Here is an 18,790-nt window from a genome sequence, read left to right as displayed (position 1 = left end):
ATTGTTATAACCCTAGAATTGGTAAGGATAGAGTTGTAATGCAGAGGCGTGCAGATGGCAACAAATCGATCATAAGACATGGCAAGCAAGACCCCTGACTCCACAATGGAAAGGGAGTGAATGATGTAGGCTTGTAAGAAGCAAGCCCCGTGTCCTATCTCTCTTTGATTCACCCATAAAACAGCCATTACAGTGGGCATTGTAGTCAGAGTAACTGTGAGGTCTGTGCCTGCCAGCATGGCAAGGAAATAATACATGGGTTCATGGAGGTTGTGGTCATACGTGATGAGGTAGAGAAGTGTGCCATTGCCCAGAAGAACAGAGATATAGATGGCAAAGAAGGGGATAGAGATCCAGTAATAAGCTGCTTCCAGTTCTGGGAAGCCAGTCAGCAGAAAGGGGGCAGCACTGATATTGGACCACATAATGTGCACACTGTGAAACTCAAAGCATTGTTTCTTTACTGTAGTGACTGTCTCCCCTTCCCTCTGCATGCAAGTATTCCATGACTGCCTTGATCACAGTATTCATGCTCAGCAATAAATACCTCCTGTATGCATTATAAACAGATCGTTTTTACAGCATTGTGTACCTCTGTCATGTGTACACAAAATGTTTCAATGATTACAAAGCAAATATGACAAATATGTTTACACAGATACTAATATTTCTTAGCTAGATTGAGGTTTGTTTTGTTTGCAAAACTTTTGCTATATTTAAATTTGAATTTGAATTGTTTTATATTTCTCCGTCATAAAAGAGACATAGTTATGTTAGAAAACTTTTCTTATATTGGTTTTGCAATTAAACTATACTTTCTCACCAAAACCAATTAAACTATACTTTCTCACTTTGGTGAGTTCTCACCAAAGCCATGAGCTCCTTAGGAAAATACAAGGACATAGCCTGATGATGCCACATGTATTCTAAAAGCATTTAGCATTTTTCTAAACTCCACTCATGAGCTCCTCAAAAGAAATTCCACATCTGCTTTGATATGATTGCAGAAATAATGTCTGGCACTCCAAGTGTGCTGTGTCTTTCTATAAAGGGAAATCTGTCTTTATTCTCCTGACCCCATCTCACAGATTTAAGGGAGGAGTCTTCCCTTGTTTCTATCCTTTGCACTCACCGCCCCATAGTGTTGTTGCTGCGTAGTTACTTGTCCTTCACCAGTTCAGACAGGTTCTTCTAAGAGACTGTCACAGAATCAGGCTAGAAATATACATATGATGAGATCACCTCCCCAGAGTCTCTCCTTTCCAGATGCTCAGGACACCTCAGGATTTCTCTTCCACTTCTCTGGGTCTCTTAGTCAATGCCCTTAGGCATTTTAGACATGTCCACTGAGGTATATGAAGAAACCAAAGACTCAGAAGCCTATCAACATAGATGGGGTCCCCAAGAGCCTCAGAAATGCAAGCTTGTCCTTGTTATCATCTTTCTCAATGACCAAAATGATACTAATTGCTCTTAGGGTCCCATTTTTCCGCTGTTGATTCTGGAGCTTATGATACCTGTTACATTTTGTCTTTCCTGCTTCCTTTGGGAAAGTCAATTCTGGTCCACAAGAACCTCACTGGATGTACCAACTACCACATGAACTGTAAACCTTGGGTGTCTAGTCTTTTTCTTAAGATCAGCTTGTTGGTCTTAGTCACATAATTGTCCATTTTGAGTCAAGTTCAGTTTATTAAAAGAACATGTACCTTCAGCATGCAGTAGAAGGAAAACATTTATCATAATTTTACATAGAACTGTCATTACTGCATATATGTAGAATGCTAAAACTAAAATGTGGAATGCATCTCTGGATTTGGGAAACATATCAAGGAAAAAAAGAATAATCAGAATGCAAGGAAGTTAGAAATATGGAAAATTCTAGCTCAATGCAGAAAGATTCACACTGTTGTGGGACCACATAAAATTTGATGAATTCAAACAAACAAATTCATACTGACTACACTAAGGAACTGTGCTATTAGGATGGAAAAAATAAGATAAAGAACAATCTAACTACACATTAGCTTACAAATCATGTAGGGAATTTTAACATTACAATGAATGTGAAATAAGGGTTAGCACTGATATGTGCAATCAGATGATTGTTATTTAATATCATTTTGGATGTAGCAAAGGAAGAGTGGATAAGGATATCAAGATATATTTACACATGTAATAAATCGTGTTGGTTGGATTAAGGCCAAGTGTTACCAGTATGGTAAGAGTGGCTAAGTATGGATTCCATGACATAAAAAAAAAAAACAAATAGAAGTAGACGATGGAAGATGGTAGATTAACAGAAAACCACAGTGGGTAGGACACCTGCACATGCTGTAACTGTGTACGTGGATGAATTTGGGGGGACTGAACCTGTCTGTGACTAGCATTCTCATTCTGAATGGTAATGTGACAAATCCTCTCTATCACTTTCTGGGCCTCTGCTCACCAATGTCACACCCAAAACATCTATCCGTGGTGGAAAAGGATGGATGGATTTTGCCTGTCTTTCTGATGAGCATCAGTGGAATAACACTTTTGCTAGTTTAGTCTTCGTTGCATCATGGTGTTTTTAAGGTTCACTGATGCTTTAGAACAGACATGGCATTTCTAGTGAAAAGTGGCCTGGCACCTCGAAGTATCACCTGTAGTTCTGTTAGTAGGTATTAGGGTAGATTATGATTTGGGCTTGTTACTGATATGCTGATGTAAGCATTCACTGTATGCCTTTGATGAACACACAAAGTGATATTCTTTTTGCTAAAATGGGCTACAGGGTATGCACAGAACTCACATTAGTACATGCTTCTGAACTGCTTCCTTCAGGGTGCTACTTTACTCCTTCAATGTTGAGTGGAATGCAGGGTTTCCATGCCTACCAGCACTTTACCTTATCTCCCTGTTCATGTGTCACCCACCACTGATAGATGCATTGTGAGTCTGAAATTATGCTTTCTGGATAACAAGTGAAAACTGAGTAGCTTTTCATGAATATGATCACCATTTGAAAATGTTTTGTATGAAAAGGTGACTTTCCCGGACTTTTGCTTCACTGTTTAATAGAATCATTGGTCTTTCTTAAATACATTTAAAGCTGTTCTTTAGATATTCTATAGATAAGTACATTGGGTGAGTATATAGTATTGACATGAAATTCACACAATCTTCTTCACTGTCTGATGATATTGTTCCTAATCAGTTTAATATTCTTATTGTTATGTAGGCTGTACATCAGTTATGTTGTATTTTTACATGTTATATAAGTTTAATTGTATTTAAAACCAAATTAAGAGAGAGAGCACTATTAAAAGCCTGTCAGAATTGTATGGTATTTACTCAATTAGTTTGTGTCATATTTCTTTCTTATTTTAAAACATGTTTCTTTATGCTTCAGATTCATGTTACATGGGCCAGAGATGCTTGTTTGTTTTGCTTGGTGGTTGCATTCTATATGTAAATAGGTCAGTTAATTTATTTCTCTATTATCAAGCCAGTTGCTCGACCTGATAAAAGAAAAGGAGCCAAGAGAAAATGCTTTGAACATATTTCTGGTTTTATAAACATAGCATTTCTGCTCAATCCTATGAAATATCCAGACTCTAAATTAGAGAAACTAGAACACTATAAGATACTTTTACTTTCAATGAAGTGTTTTGAACAAGATTTGCTTCATGAAATTAAATGCAATATCTTATTTCTAATATTACTGACGTTATCAACATATAGAGACAGGACATCATAAATAAGTCCAGTTCTATAACTAGACAGGTTAAACAAATCTAATGGTTATGGTGGGAGGCTATTAAGGGTATATAAAAAATATGACATTCATGTTATTAAACTGACAGGTAAATACTTATGTTTATACCTGTAGATTAATGCTGCTATCTAGCATTTGGTCAGAGAAGCTTTATTTCAATGGGTTAGAGTTAACAAAGACACTCATAAACTAGAAAGAGTGCTCAGAGGAAGTAGCTGCTATCTGCTCAGCCTATAGGAGGCCTGTAGCACCCCCTCAAAGGTTCATAGGACATTTCAGAAGAAAGAATGGGTCATCCATATATGATTGTAAACCTTAGTTGTCAGCTTGATAACTACAAGAATCAACTAAACTCCAACCAGCAGAACACACTTGTGAGGGGTTTTCTTAATTTGATCATTGAGGTTCACGGTCCACCTTAAGTCTGGGCCACACTTTCAGGTGGCAGCCAGATAAAAGGACATGGAAGAGAAAGAGTTTTGCTCTTTGCCCACTTGCCTTCACTCTCTCTGTCAAGTTAATATATTCTGCTGGGAGGTGCTCCTTCACTGATATTAGAACCTACTTCTTCAAGTGTCTAATGCAGTCTGAAGATCAACTGCTCTATAGGGATCCTCTGAGTACCAGCACAAGATTAGCCTGCTGAAATATCTAGTGTTATTGTATTACTTAGAATTCTTTAGGAAAAAGAACATTGTGTGTGTGTGTGTGTGTGTGTGTGTGTGTGTGTGTGTGTGTGTGTGTGGTATATTAGAGTAGTTTATAGGCTGTGGTATGGCCAGTCTAACAATGGATGTCTATCAACAGAAGGTCTAAGAATCCAGCAGGTAATCAGTAAATGAGGATGAATGTCTTAGGTGGTCTTACATATATGCCAGAATCCTGAAGAAATATTATAATGCCAGTGGAAAAAAAATGAATTCACCAGCCAGAAAGAGAAAAATAAGCATGAAAAGAGAGCAAGTTTTCTTCTTCCATGTCACACCAGCAGAATGAGGATCTTCCCATCTCAGAAGGTCTGGATTAAAAGTAGATGTTCCCCTGGATAAAGAAAAGGTGGTACATCTACACAATGGAATACTATTTAGCTACTAAAAACAAAGACATAATGTATTTTGCAGGTAAATGGATTGAACTTGAGAATATCATCCTGAGTAAGGTAACTCAGTCCCAAAAAAAACATGCATGGTATACAATCATTTATATGTGGATATTACCATAAAATACAGGTAACATGCTAAACTCCACAGACTCAAAGAAGCTAAACAAGGAAGGCCCAAGTGAGGAAGCTTCAATCTCACATAGTAGAGGAAGTAAAATAGTCATAAGAGGCAGATGGAGGAAGGAAACTGGGAGGAAGGGGGTAGAGGAGGAGAATGGGGAGTTCAGAATCAGGTGTGGGGAAGGGCAGGAAAGATGGCTAGATGACCATGAAAATGAATGGAAATTGGCAACTGATGGGGTGAGGAGGTGGGGAGCATCTCCAATATGAGACAGAGACCTGGGATAATAGAGAAGTCCAAGAATCAATGGGGGTGACCTTGGCTGCTATTCACAAGCCTGGGGATATGTAACCAGAAGAGGTCACCTCCTGTAGCCGGGCAAGAACTCCAGAGGAGTAGTAGACATAAGTCTACCCACAAAACTTTCAACCCAAAATTTATCCTGTCTACAAGTAATGCAGGAATGAGCAATTGAAAAGAGAATGAGGGAATAGCTAACCAATAACAGGCCCAACTTGAGACTCATCCTATGGACAAGCACCAGTCCCTGACACTCTCTTATGCTTGCAGACAGGAGCAAGTTTTCCTCTGTGACACTCTACACAGCAGCAGAGTCAGACAGACACAGAGACCCACAGCCAAACAGTGAGTGTAGTCTGAGGACTCTTGTAGAAGAATAGGAGGGATTGTGGGCCCCAAAGGGGACAGGAACTCCACAGAAAGACCAACAGTCAATGATCCTGGGCCCTTGGGTTCTCAGAGTCTGAACAACTAACCAAAGAACATAGATGAACAGGACCTAGGCCTCCCTACACATATGCAGCAGATGTGCAGCTTGGTCTTTATGTGGGTCCCAAACTAGAAAGGGAGCTATCCCAAAAGCTGTTGCCTGTACATATAATATGTTCTTCTAGCTGGGCCGCCTTGTCTGGCCTCAGTGGAATAGGAAGTGCCTAGCCTCAGAGAGACTTGAAGTGCCAGGGTGGGGGATACCCAGAAGAACCACACCCACTCATAAGAGAAGAAGAAGGAATGAACAAAGGATCGCCTGAGGTGACTGGGAGTGGGGCAGTGAGTGAGATGTAAAGTGATTAAGTAAAAAACAAAACTTTAAAAAAGAGAGTCTTCCCACATCAAGTAATTCAATTTAAAAATCCCTCACAAATGTAACCAGATGTTTCAGTTTTAGTGAATTCCAAATGTAGTCATGTTGACAACAAAGAATAACCATCAATTCCATCCCTTATCAACTTGACATACAATTATATTGCCTTAAATCATGCTTAGTTTTCAAATAAAAATAGTAGCTGGGTCATAATTATACCTAACATGATATAATTATCCTCTGTATAGGTGCAAGTGATATATTTTTATTGTAAATATTAGAATAGGTGACAATGTCCCTTGAGGAACATTCTGTTACTATCTCATACTTAAATATAATAATCAATGTTATTCTTTTAATTGATGATACATTATATGATAATGAAATCTAGGAAATAAAACACATCTTTTGTACAAATACATTCTTAACAGAATACGACGGAAACATTCATGTCAATTATAATAATTTTTTCTGCTACTATCACATGACCTTAGCTGAAATTTATAACAACCTTCTTCTACTACCCATTCAGTATTTCCTTTTCTCTCAATAAGTGCTTCAGCATGTCTTGCCACCTTTCCTGTAGGAGTGACCCATACCTTCACTTGTGACAAGTCTATGTCCTTTGTCATCTTGCATGGATTAGGTTGTAGTTTCCCATTCACTTTAATCACAGAGCATGGTAGCACCAACAGATGCTCTAAAGGATATCTTGTTCTCCAGACCAAACAAAAAAATTCTTTTTGCATCCATGTGGACAACCAGCTCTATAATCCTTGGTAACACTGATCAATCACCCTCCTAATATAGCTAGTCCTTTCTTTCCCTGTTGGCTTGAAAGCATCAGAAACTCAAGTGGTCATAGACAAGTCAGAGTTTCCAATTCAATAGAATGTTTGTTGTGTGTCCTAGTAGGAATGTTCCCTACTCTAGACCCAAAACTATTAGGTCCACAGATCTTAAGGACACTGGATCAGGAAGTAAATATTGTCTTAGTGGTTTAGTACAGGTGATAATGAGAGGAACTATTTCCTTTTACATCCCTTGATTCCTGGACCCTAAATCCTGATTATGGGAGAAACCGTACCATATACTGGATGCTGATTCAAAAATACATCCTGCCTTCTGGAGAACTCTGCCTCAGCTCTTCAAGCTACTGCCAACTAATTGAAACTGTAAATGTGTCCTCAAAAGGCCATTCCATCTTTCTATTAGGCCATCTACTCCAGGATAGTAGGGAACATGGTGAGGCTAGTGAATTCCATTACTATGGCCCCACTGTCACACTGCCCACTGTCTCTGGCTATGAAATGATTGCTTCCTTGATCACAAGCAATACTATGTAGAATACTGTGGCAATATATAAGGCATTCTGTTATCCCATAGATGGTGATATAGGCAGAAGAGTTACATGTGGAGGAAAGGCAAAACAATAACCAGAATAATTATCTCTACCAGTAAGGACAAAATATTGTCCTTTTTAAGGAAGAAGCGGTCCAATATAGTAAACCTGCCACCAGGTTGCCAACTGGCACCCCAGGGAATAGTGCCATATTTGAGACTCAGAATTGATCTCTGATGTTGGCAGATCAGGCACTCGGTAGCAAACCTATCCAGGTAAGCCTTATTGAGTGGAAATCCATGTTGTCAAGCCTGTGGATAAATCCCATTTCTACCATCATGGCCATTTTGTTCATGGTCTCATTAGGCAATGGCAGAGATAGCTGGGAAAACAGAACAGGTAATTCTGCTTGGTTATTGAAATCCTCCTTAGCTACAGTTACATTTTGATGAGCATTTATATGGGACACAAGCATCTCCACATCCTTGGCTCATTTGTATAGATGTATCCACATCCTTCCCAGATGGCTTTTCCACCAATTTCCCAATCATGTTCTTTCCAAGTCCCTGTCCATTCAGCCAATCTATTAGCTACAGCTTATGAATCAGTGAAAAATCGCATGTCTGGCCATTTCTCCTTCTAAACAAAACGTATAACTACATATATTGCCTAAAGTTCTGCCTGCTGTGAAAGTTTTTCTTCACCAGGATCTTTCAGGGTTGTGATGTTGCAGCTGTTCACTTCTGAGTGGCACCTGAAAACATGCAGAACCATCAGTAAACCAAGCCCTAGTCCTCTTTTCACCAGTCAAATGATTGATTATAAGGCATACCCCCATGAGGCTTTAGGTGTATGATTGGCAGCAAATGGCATTGTAATGAGAATGAAAACCTTAGGCATTTAGGCAACTTCTTCACCCAACTTGCTTGTGCATTTATGACCTGCTTGGCCAGATCATGCATGGACCACTTCCATTTGATAATGATTTTTGTTGTGCTCATCCTACTTTATGAATTGGTGGGTCACATAACACACAGCTCACAATGGATAGCTCAGAAGCAATGATAACTTGATGGCCCACTGTCAAACATTCAGTTCCCACTAAGACCCAGGCAAATAGCTGTCTGTCAAAGGACAGTAGTTGTCTACAGTTGATGGTAAAGCCTTGATCCAAAATCCCAAAGGTCTCTTCTATGATTCATCCATAGGTATCTGCCAAAGATGCCAAAGGACATCTCTATCTGCCACTGACAAGTCAAGTACCACAGAGTTTGCTGAATCGTACGGTCCAAATGGTAGAGCAGTCTGCACAGCAGCCTAAACCTGTTGAAGAACCTTCTGACGTTCCACCTTCCACTCAAGATTAGCAGATTTCTGAGTCACTGGATATATGGTCCAGAGTAACACATCCAAGTGAGGAATATGCTGTCTTGAGAATCTGTTCACTAAATGTTGTGCTTCTTGCTGGTGGAGCAGCCAAATATGATAACTTATTTTTGATCTTGGGGGAATATCTTTGTATGTCTTATACCTCTGGTCTCCTAAGAATTTCAGTGAGGTGAAAAGGTCTTGAATGAAGGAGAATTACATATGGGAGGTATATTGGGAGTATTATAATAATCAGAAGGCATGTATTATACATATATGAAATTGTGACAAACAAGCTCAATTAAAGTTAAATTAAAATAACAGAATGTTTTTAATCATCCATTTAATACAGCTTTATGGTACACCTCTGTAAACATATGTTCCTGTAAAACCTAATTGGAGGAAACCAGTGAATTTTGCATATAATGGAATAACATACTCCAATTGTCAATTGATCTTTGAAAGGCAAGGACTGAAGTGAAAAGTCTTTTAAAATGGTTCCTCAATTCTCAATATCAACAAAGACCTATTTTGTTGTTATTTTGAAACAGGATATCTCTCTGTAACCAATCCAATATTGGCCAATAATTTGCTATATATGTCTGGCTTGTCCTAAATTCATGATCCCATTGCAACAACTGTAAATGTTGGGATTATGGTATGTCCCTGTATGCTGAGCTACACAAGATGCTGCTGCCAATATCAGAATGTGCTGGCTAGATTTATCTGCAATCAAAGGCTTTCCTCTCCACTCTAAATATGTGGTCAACATCTAGTCTCTAACTCTCACCATAGATTGATCTCCATAGGGGTCATTGTGGTCAGTGTTATGGCCTCCTGCTGCCAGAAAATCACATCTGCTAAGTGAGGAGAATTTTAAAGGCCTAGCTATTTTAACCCAGTGTATTCTAATATGTTTGATAATACTTCTACCTACCTTCAAGATATCTTGTTAGATTACCCAAAGTTTTGACAACCTATATCTCTGTTACATTTGTTCCTGTTATCAATTTATTACTCTTACATTTTAATACACATATTTCTTTAACAAACACAATTTTGCTCAAACTCTCTCATTCACATATACTTCTAAAGAACTCAACCTACAACAGGAAATCAATGTGTCCAGTGACTTGGTCATCTGTGAATGTATAATGTTCCTTTCTTAACAATAATACAAATGTCTAGATAGGGTATTATTACAAGGCAACTCTTCAAACAAGATTCCCTTTTCTCCTTTAATTTACATATTCTTCCCTTTTCAGAGGAAAGATATCTGATTGTTCAGTTTCTATATCATAATAGAAATAAATCACCAACCTAGCAATAGGAAGAAAGTCAATGCTAAACCACCGAGAAAAATATTAGAGACTGCTAATAAAAGTCGCAAATCCCCAAGATTCAACATACTCACAAGGGAGGAAAATACAGAAGGAAGGAGACAGATGAGAAGGGAGGGAAGGCAGTGAAGGAGAGTCAGTGAGCAGCCCAAAATTACAAATGGTCCCCAGGGAGAGGTTTCTAAAATAAATACCCCTACTAGGTAGGCTTTTGTGCAGTCTCTTAAAAAAAAAACCAAATAGATGTCATAACTAAATCCTTCTAAAAGCTGAATATCTGAAGTTTCTGAAAATGTCACTAAGGAATGGACAGTGTCAAAATCTCAGGTCAGTGAGGTTACATAATAAATTTTCTCTCTAAGATTTATTGCAGACACTAGAGCATAGGAAGATAGATTCTCTGTTAAAGAAAAACAATGACAGTACTTGACAAATCTGTCAGTAATAGTCATGAGTCCTAAAACCTTTCCTATACCTCTACAACAAGAGTGAATTGGTTGCTAGAAATGACATGCCAATCAGTTTGTGTGGTTAAGTGATTTAAGGAAATTCTTAAATCTGCGTATATCAGATGGTGTTAGAAGTGTAGGAAAGCTAATTCATTAATAACTCTTAAACAGGACACAAGCTGTATCCTGGGCAAATGGGCAAAAGCTCAGAGATGTCCTATTGAGAAGGGGATGAAGCACTTTGGGTAGAGGAGAGAGTGTCAGGACAATAGGGAGGTAAAGCAACCAAAGGAAGGTGGGTGTGGGTGTGAACTGTTCAAACCTGAAAGAGGTCTCTAGAGATATCTGGGGACCTCTAGTTTACATAGAAGGGTTTGAAAAGTCTCATCAACAGAACAATCCCACCCTGAAGCAAAGACTTGTAAAGGGTGAGTGGTTGGGAGGTTGAGCAATAATCTTGGACTTTCTAACAATTCCTCCACTCTGCCCAGATCTCACAGATGAGTGTGTGTAACACAGAGACAGTTCTGAGGAAAGTGAGCAGAAGTGCTCAGTGTTTGAGTGAAAAAAAAAAAGGCAGCAAGCTGGTTTGTAGTGCTAATGATCCCACCTATGCCTTAAGCCTGAATGATCCACAATAGATAAAAGGGACTCTGGTGCTTGATTAATGTCATCCATTCATAATATGAATCTGTTACCTGGAAGACCTGGACTGGCATAAGTATTCTACAAAATGAAATGAGTATGTGATACTGCAGTTGGCTGAGAGAAGTGAAAGCTAGAGTTATTTATTTGCTGTATTTATGTCTTTGCAGGATCTTCCCTTTTCTACCTTTCTCTGTTGTTTCCTTTCTTTTTCTTGTTTATTCTTCTACCGATACTTAAAGGGCATTAATGTAACACAATAATAGTAAAGGTTCTATTCTAACATCCCAGCTGTTTTATGATGAAGTTGAAATTTGCAAAAGAATTTAAATATCTTCACTACAAGAAAAAAGTTCTGTGTAGATAATAGATGTAATAGTTAGCTCCGCTATGGTAAACATATCACAAGATACATCTATATTAAATCACAATATTGTGGAATTCAAATACACAAAAGTTTTATTTACCAATCTTGCATTTTAACTCACCATAAGCTACATACTTCTCAGCCTTTCCATGACAGGAAGGAATTAGCTATTTCTGTGTTTCTTACATGTTGAAAAAGCCCCTCTCTTCCCCAACTTCTCATAGTCTAAATGGTGCAGGATCAATATCATCTCTAGCATCATCAGAATTTCCCACTCACCACTCCTCAGCTTTTATTTGTCCAGCAAGGCACACTATTTGCTTCTCAGACTAAGGATAGTCTAGCAGGGTTGTTTTATTTTTTTCTTAAAGTCACACCTTCCTGAATTGCCTTATTTTCGCCCATAGGCTTCATAAGAAAATCACTTGACAAATCTCAGGGTAGATGCTACAGATGTGTGCCTACTGCAATTTTTGTAATAACAAAATTCAATATTATAAAGCATTCTCTTTTCTGATTCTAATCTGTTCTTGTATTTAGTGTCAAAAGCATGATAAAGATGGAAAAGATGGCATCTTTTATAAATGACAATCCTTGATCTCAAGTGGTTCCCCAAGTTCACTGCCATTAAGAAATAGCAGCAGAGGAATAGCAACCAAATTCTGAAGCATGAAGCTCAGTGATCCTGGAGATACATTTTCATGATGAAGGTGGGTCCATGAGTAATGTCTAAAAATGCACTAAGATATGGCTTGACAGCATGTGAGATGCATAGTCCACATGACATGTGCAAGAAGGTGATCACATTCTTTCTGGCTGATACCAAAAGATGAATGCCTCCCTCCAATAATACCTTAGAATTCTGAGTCATAAGCTTTCTCAATTTATTTAAATTTCATCAGACTCTTCAGTTAGTGAAGTATTGTCTATGTGACCATGTCTAAATAATCAATTTCTAATTTGCTTCTCCAAATAGCTGACAATCATTTGTCTGATGTTACCAAATAGTACCTCCAAGTGATTATCATAGACTTGTTTTATGGTTAATTTTATAAGTATATAATAAAACTCTGAAACCTTGGAAGAACTCATGGGAAATTAAAGTAATACATCATTTGATAACTTGGAGGTTCATTTGTTTGGGGAAATACAGATACAGGTCAGTGTTATATCATCCTTCACCCTTCCAAAAATCTTTATTCCTTTATCATGTGACAATTACTTATAAGCATATTGGATATATCCAACCCTAAAATTAACTGTTATATTTTGTTTATTTACAATTTTGTTTATATTATTTTGCAGTCAGATGTCCATGACTGGTCTTCAAACAATGCTTAGATGCTTTCTGGCATTCTGTCTCATTTATTCTGGGGATTCTTTGGGTCTATTCTAAATACCAACGTTCAGTAGGAGGAGTACCATGAAAATAGCCCTGTAAGTACCAATACTATTAAAGTACTACTCAACTATATCTCATTTTATTTGGAGAATAGGATTTACAAAGATTTCATCTAAGTCTACCCTTCACAGACAGGGTATGTCTAATATACATTTCAAAAATATGAGCTCTGGAAATGTATATAGTTGTTCTTGACATATCCTGTTTTTCCATACCTAGAAAGCTCCCAGGAATGATTGAATTATCATTGTTGTTGGAAAGCAAGACCACTGATCATCCACACAGGAAGTAGCATCCTCAAGGGGCAATTCTAAGGAACTACATTTGATCCTCTTGTCTGATGGGAATATTTCTGTCTGCAATGCCTGCAATGTGGCTCAACATTTCCTCTTCCCCATTCCTGCTCACAGGCTTCCCAGGTCTGGAGAAAGCCCATTACCTGATCTCTCTCCCACTACTGATGGCCTATATATCCATACTGCTTGGCAACAGCACACTTCTTTTCCTCATTAAGGATGACCATAACCTCCATGAGCCCATGTATTATTTTCTAGGTATGTTGGCAGCTACGGATCTTGGAGTAACATTGACCACCATGCCCACCGTCCTGGGTGTACTATGGTTAAATCACAGGGAAATTGGCCATGGAGCCTGCTTCTCTCAGGCCTACTTTATCCACACTCTCTCTATTGTGGAGTCAGGGGTCTTGCTTGCCATGGCCTATGACCGTTTCATTGCCATTCGCAACCCATTAAGATATACCACCATCCTGACTGATACTAGGGTAATAAAGATTGGCATAGGTGTAGTGATGAGGGCTGGTCTGTCAATCATGCCAATAATCATTCGCCTGCATTGGTTTCCCTATTGTCGATCCCATGTACTCTCTCATGCTTTCTGTCTACACCAAGATGTCATCAAGCTAGCCTGTGCTGACATCACATTCAATCGTCTCTATCCAGTTGTGGTCGTATTTGCAATGGTCCTGCTAGATTTCCTGATCATCTTCTTCTCCTATATTTTAATTCTCAAAACTGTCATGGGCATTGCTTCTACAGATGAGCGGGCCAAGGCCCTTAACACCTGTGTCTCCCATATCTGTTGCATCTTGGTCTTCTATGTCACTGTGGTTGGTCTGACATTTATTCACAGGTTTGGAAAACATGTTCCTCATGTAGTCCACATCACAATGAGCTACATCTACTTCCTCTTCCCCCCTTTTATGAACCCTGTCATCTATAGCATTAAGACCAAACAGATTCAGACTGGTTTGCTTCGCTTATTCTCCCTGCCTTGTTCTAAGACATGACTCTGACTGTGCCTGGAATGTTGATATAGTGACAATGTTTTTGGCAGAAGCACCCAGGCAAAATACTTTAGTAGAGACATGCTAACTCCTCTGCTATTTGATTACGATTTATTTCTGACTTGATATGCCATAATGTATTCACAATGCTAAATGTTATGTCAAGATCTCACTTGATATTAACTATTTCCCTAAGGTTACTTAAACCATTTGTTGAGCTTATGATACACAAGCACATACACATATAGCCTTTGAAACTTCAGTATAGTTTATACTATATACCTGTTTGTATCAAGGTCCATCATTATTTATGTGTTCTCCATATACTGGGCCTCCTATATGTAATGCCAAGGCATTTAGTAATTTTGTTTATATGCAGCTGATTAGTAGTTCTAGAAAACTACCTTGAGTGAAATGAGCCAGACTCAGCCTCAATTCAGGATGACTGATCTAGGAAAAGCATGTCCATGAAAAGTTTGCTCAGTTTCAATACTGATAAACATTTGTCAAATGATAATACCAATAATAATAATTTTAAAGCAGTCATATAATCCTAGTCTAGATAACCATCATTTTAGTAAGTTTGGCCCCAGTTACTACTGAACAGAGATAGATGTATTTTTATTTATCAAAACGTATAAAAAGTCCTATTTGGAGAACAGAATGGTTAGCACTAGATGGGAGATCTGGTACATTGTATTCCAGAGCATAGCATCCTAGTCATTTGTCTGGAATGGGAAGGATGGGAAAAACACAGTCAATGGTTATTACTGGAAGAAAAATTATCTTTTCTTTCCCCAAATACCTTTCAGATATTATAGCCTCTTAAAGAACAAGTACATATAATCCAAAAGATAAGTTTTAAATGTCCAAAAGCCATTCTAATGAGCAGACTCACAGGACATAAAATGCTAGGATAATCACACAGCTAAAGCCACACTGAATCACTTATTCTCCGGTGTCTGGGCTCTGTCACACTAGCCTTCCAAGTGGCCTCTACTAGCCACATCTACTTCTTCTCACAAAAGGTGATTGTTTTCTCAAACTTCTGGAGTTTATGAATAACTTAAAGAAAAGAAAGAAGTATCTTTACAACAGTTTTCAAGAAAAACTGTTTACTAGAAAAAGTTTATCTGATCGTCCCAGTGAATTATTTCTTGTTTTATATTGTTCTTCTGCATCTTGGCTTTATGTTGGTGTAAAAGCTGTTTCTCCTTTCATAGCTCCAAGAGTTTGTTCCTTAGACAGGACAGAATAAAATAATATAATAATTTCTGTGCTACAGAATTTACCAAATAGATTATTTTTAATAAAATTATAATTTTTATTAAACCAATTAAAGTAAGTTTAAGTGACTGGCTCTCTCTGTCTGAGTGTTTGTCTGTTACTTCCTGCCTATGTCTCTTATATTTTGTTTAGTAATGTGTTCCAAAATGTAGACAACCCAGCATCATCAAGAAACTTCTAAAATATCAGGGCTTGTCTGTAACTCAGTTTACGGTATCATTGCCTGGTATATAAAGCCTTGATTCAACCCTGAACAGCACATAAAACTACACAGTGTGGAGATACATACCTACAATCCCAGCACTTAGGATGTAGAGGCAGGATGATCAATAATTCAACTTTATTCTACATACATAGAAAGTTTCAGACAAGAATGCAATACATGAAGTCCTGTCTCAAAAAAAATTATAAAGTTTGATTTTTTTCTCTCTAAGAATGAATTCAGGGGAAATCTATCCTATACCAAAGTAATCACTTCTCCATTCCCCCTTTAGTCATTCTGCTCTTGAGCACTGCTCTATCCAGCTATTAGGGATATTATGATAATAGTATTTTTATAAGATCTATAAATTGATATATATGGTGAATACCACCTTGAGTGTCATTTGATAATTTACATTTTCTATAATTCTCCTTCTTCTTCCTTTTTATGGTGTCTAAATCTTTTTAGGTGTTTTCACATTTCATCCCAGAAAAGAGGATGTAATAGGTAGCAAGATGAAGACATGTCAGGCTATGAGAAAATTTCTATCAAGTGTTTGGGAGAATACTGAGACAGGATAGAATCAAAGAATTCTGTCCAGTGGCTACATAAAATAAAGTGAAGTTTACACCTACAGTGTGGAGCAGAACTTGAGATAACATATCAAAACCAAAAAGCAACAAGCAGATTATCACTGCTGACGTGTGGAATCTCTATTCCCTACTGTTCTTTGTATGAATAGTATAACTATGTAACAAGTGTCCTAACCCTGTTAGCTCTCAATTGGGGAACAAGATATTCTTGCTGCTGTGGAATTGTTGAGAAATGATTTGCTCCAGAAAACACAGATTAACCCTTTTAATGCTAGCGGACTCTCACAAGGTGTCTGTTATTAGGGAACTCTCACAAGGCATCTATTATTATGGTTCAAGGAATGCTTCTGTCCTGTTTTTCACCATTTTGCCTCTGAAGTTAATTTATCCGTACAAAAGTGGTGTAATGAGCAGTACTTCTGCATACTTCGAGGTACACAAGAGTAGATTTATTGTTTATTTGCAGCTAGACCTTAGTAATATGTAGAAGGCACTTTAAAAATTTAAAACATTTGGATCAATGAACACATTGGGACCTCTCTGAAAGCTTTTGTTCATATTTCCTGATATATGTGAATATCTGCTAGTCATTCCAAGTTTCAATAAAGATTTTTGTTCTCAATAAAGATGTTTGTTCTCTAACTTAAACAAGGTAATGCTTGTGTTAAAGTGTCAGGCACACTCCCAAACAGGAGAACTGGGGCCAGATGTCTGTAGCAACAGTTGTCAGAGCATGATAAACTCCTGGGATTGACATCAACGTGCAGCTGCTGGCAGAGGCCAGCTCAAATGACAAAAGCCATATGATCCAGCATAAAGTTATGGGCTCAATAATAAATAATCAGTTATTTTGAGATTAGACTACAAGTTAAGCCTTGAGCATAGAACAATAGTGGGAAATCTGCTTAAATAGCAGTGCAACTTCCTGTCTAGAAACACAGTAACAACTTAGTCTATTGTTGATAAGTTCAGTTCCAGACACAATGCCCAGAAGGAGCAGAGACTCTTTGTAATAAAATATTCCACTACTATTTTGCCTAAAACCAGCATGAGGTAGCCAGGAAAATTCACTCTTCAGATTATATTGCTCCATTTCTGGAGCACAAACAAAGCATTACATCTCTCCCACATCTTGAGGCTTCCTAATAAGTTGTATGTGGAAATGCCAGTAGCTAGAGGACAGAAGCACAGCTGCACACAGGATAGGAGCACAGCTGCACATAGGACAGGAGCACAGCTGTAGACTGCCCTCAGTAAAGGTAGCTATTCCTTGAGACTTTTAAAGACTTAGATTCTAGCCAAATTAGTTTCTAGCTTCAACTCTGAAGAGAATTTCTAGGACTAGACAGTTCAGTCAATCAGAGATGTGTATTTTTCAAGATATTTTTATATAGTCTTGAGTGTGAAGGATAAAAGAAAGAGAGGCATTCAGAAGAAAGTGCTTCATAACCAAGTCAGGGAAAGTGTATCCCAAGGTAGGGAGATCAAAAGAAAATTAGATGCATTCAAGGGTAAGGACTGGCTTCTCCAAATGAGTAAGCAATTAATTGTCTTAGCCATGTGTACCATTTTGACTCTCAAGTTAACATCTCAAAACATTACTTTGAAAAATAAACCTTTTAAATATGGGAGTTAAGTAAGGTCTATTTAAAGATGCTCTCTGATACAGAAATAACACTAAGGCTGAAAAAAGGGTTTGATATATATCTTTTTTCCTGTAAATGGAATTTCTGGTGAGATTCCTAGAAAACCGGTGATTTATGTCTGAGGAAGAAGAGCTGTGAGCAGTTGTTAATATAGTGGAATTCTCACTTTTCTGGTGGCAAGGGCTTTAACTAGATCTAGAACAAGGACCTTCATTCCCCCTCTTCATGCCTTCTGCCTTTCTGTCCTGCTTCATAATGGCTTGTGTTATGTTATGTTCCAGACATAAGTCGCTACTTTAACTTTTCCCAAGTACTATCACTCCCGGATTAGTTGTTCAATACACATCTATCAGTCCTAGCTGTGTATACATGCAAGCAAATTGGGACATACTCACTGGGTTGTATTTATGTATTTATTCATCTAAATGATATGGCAACAATAATTTAAGAAACGAATATCACTGTGAATTTGGGAGATGTAGGCAGAGACATGGGAGCTGTATAAAGGAGAAGAGGGAGGGCGTGATATAATTCTATTTTGACTAAATTTTTAAAAACTAATAAAAGAATTATCATTCATATATCATACTTGGTCTTCTCAAGACCTGTCTGAATCATGTATTAAAGTGAACACAGGAGGAAGTGCAACTTGAAAAGGTTAATCAGCTCACTGAGTGAGGACACAATAAGATTGGGATTCAGGCCAGGAATCTGAATTTATGTCAATAAGCTCTTTGTACCTTCTGTTTCTTCCT

The 18,790-nt window shown here is 37.9% G+C and overlaps 2 protein-coding genes across 2 annotated transcripts in view; one reads left to right on the top strand and one right to left on the bottom strand.

Annotated features, from left to right (window-relative positions):
* The window catches only part of LOC114633550 (olfactory receptor 51B2-like), an 885-nt gene extending 454 nt beyond the window's left edge, over positions 1-431 (bottom strand). The window contains exon 1 of the mRNA XM_028782115.1: positions 1-431. This exon is cut by the window's left edge and continues 454 nt beyond it. Coding sequence (XP_028637948.1) covers positions 1-425 — 425 coding nt within the window. The 5' untranslated portion in view covers positions 426-431.
* Positions 432-13,271: 12,840 nt separating this feature from the next.
* LOC114633549 (olfactory receptor 51B6) lies at positions 13,272-14,363 on the top strand. The gene has a single exon (XM_028782114.1). It carries the CDS (start codon positions 13,342-13,344, stop codon positions 14,308-14,310), a length of 969 nt encoding a protein of 322 aa, XP_028637947.1. The 5' UTR covers positions 13,272-13,341; the 3' UTR covers positions 14,311-14,363.
* The last annotated feature ends 4,427 nt before the right edge of the window (positions 14,364-18,790 follow it).

The sequence above is a fragment of the Grammomys surdaster genome, unplaced genomic scaffold (assembly GCF_004785775.1).
Source record: "Grammomys surdaster isolate TR1022 unplaced genomic scaffold, NIH_TR_1.0 693, whole genome shotgun sequence".
In the NCBI taxonomy this organism is placed as follows: Eukaryota; Metazoa; Chordata; class Mammalia; order Rodentia; family Muridae; genus Grammomys; species Grammomys surdaster.
This window is presented reverse-complemented; position numbering and strand designations above follow the sequence as displayed.

Coding starts and splice junctions, on each gene's coding strand:
- LOC114633549 (XM_028782114.1), top strand. CDS start 13,342: ATGGGAATATTTCTGTCTGCAATGCCTGCAATGTGGCTCAACATTTCC.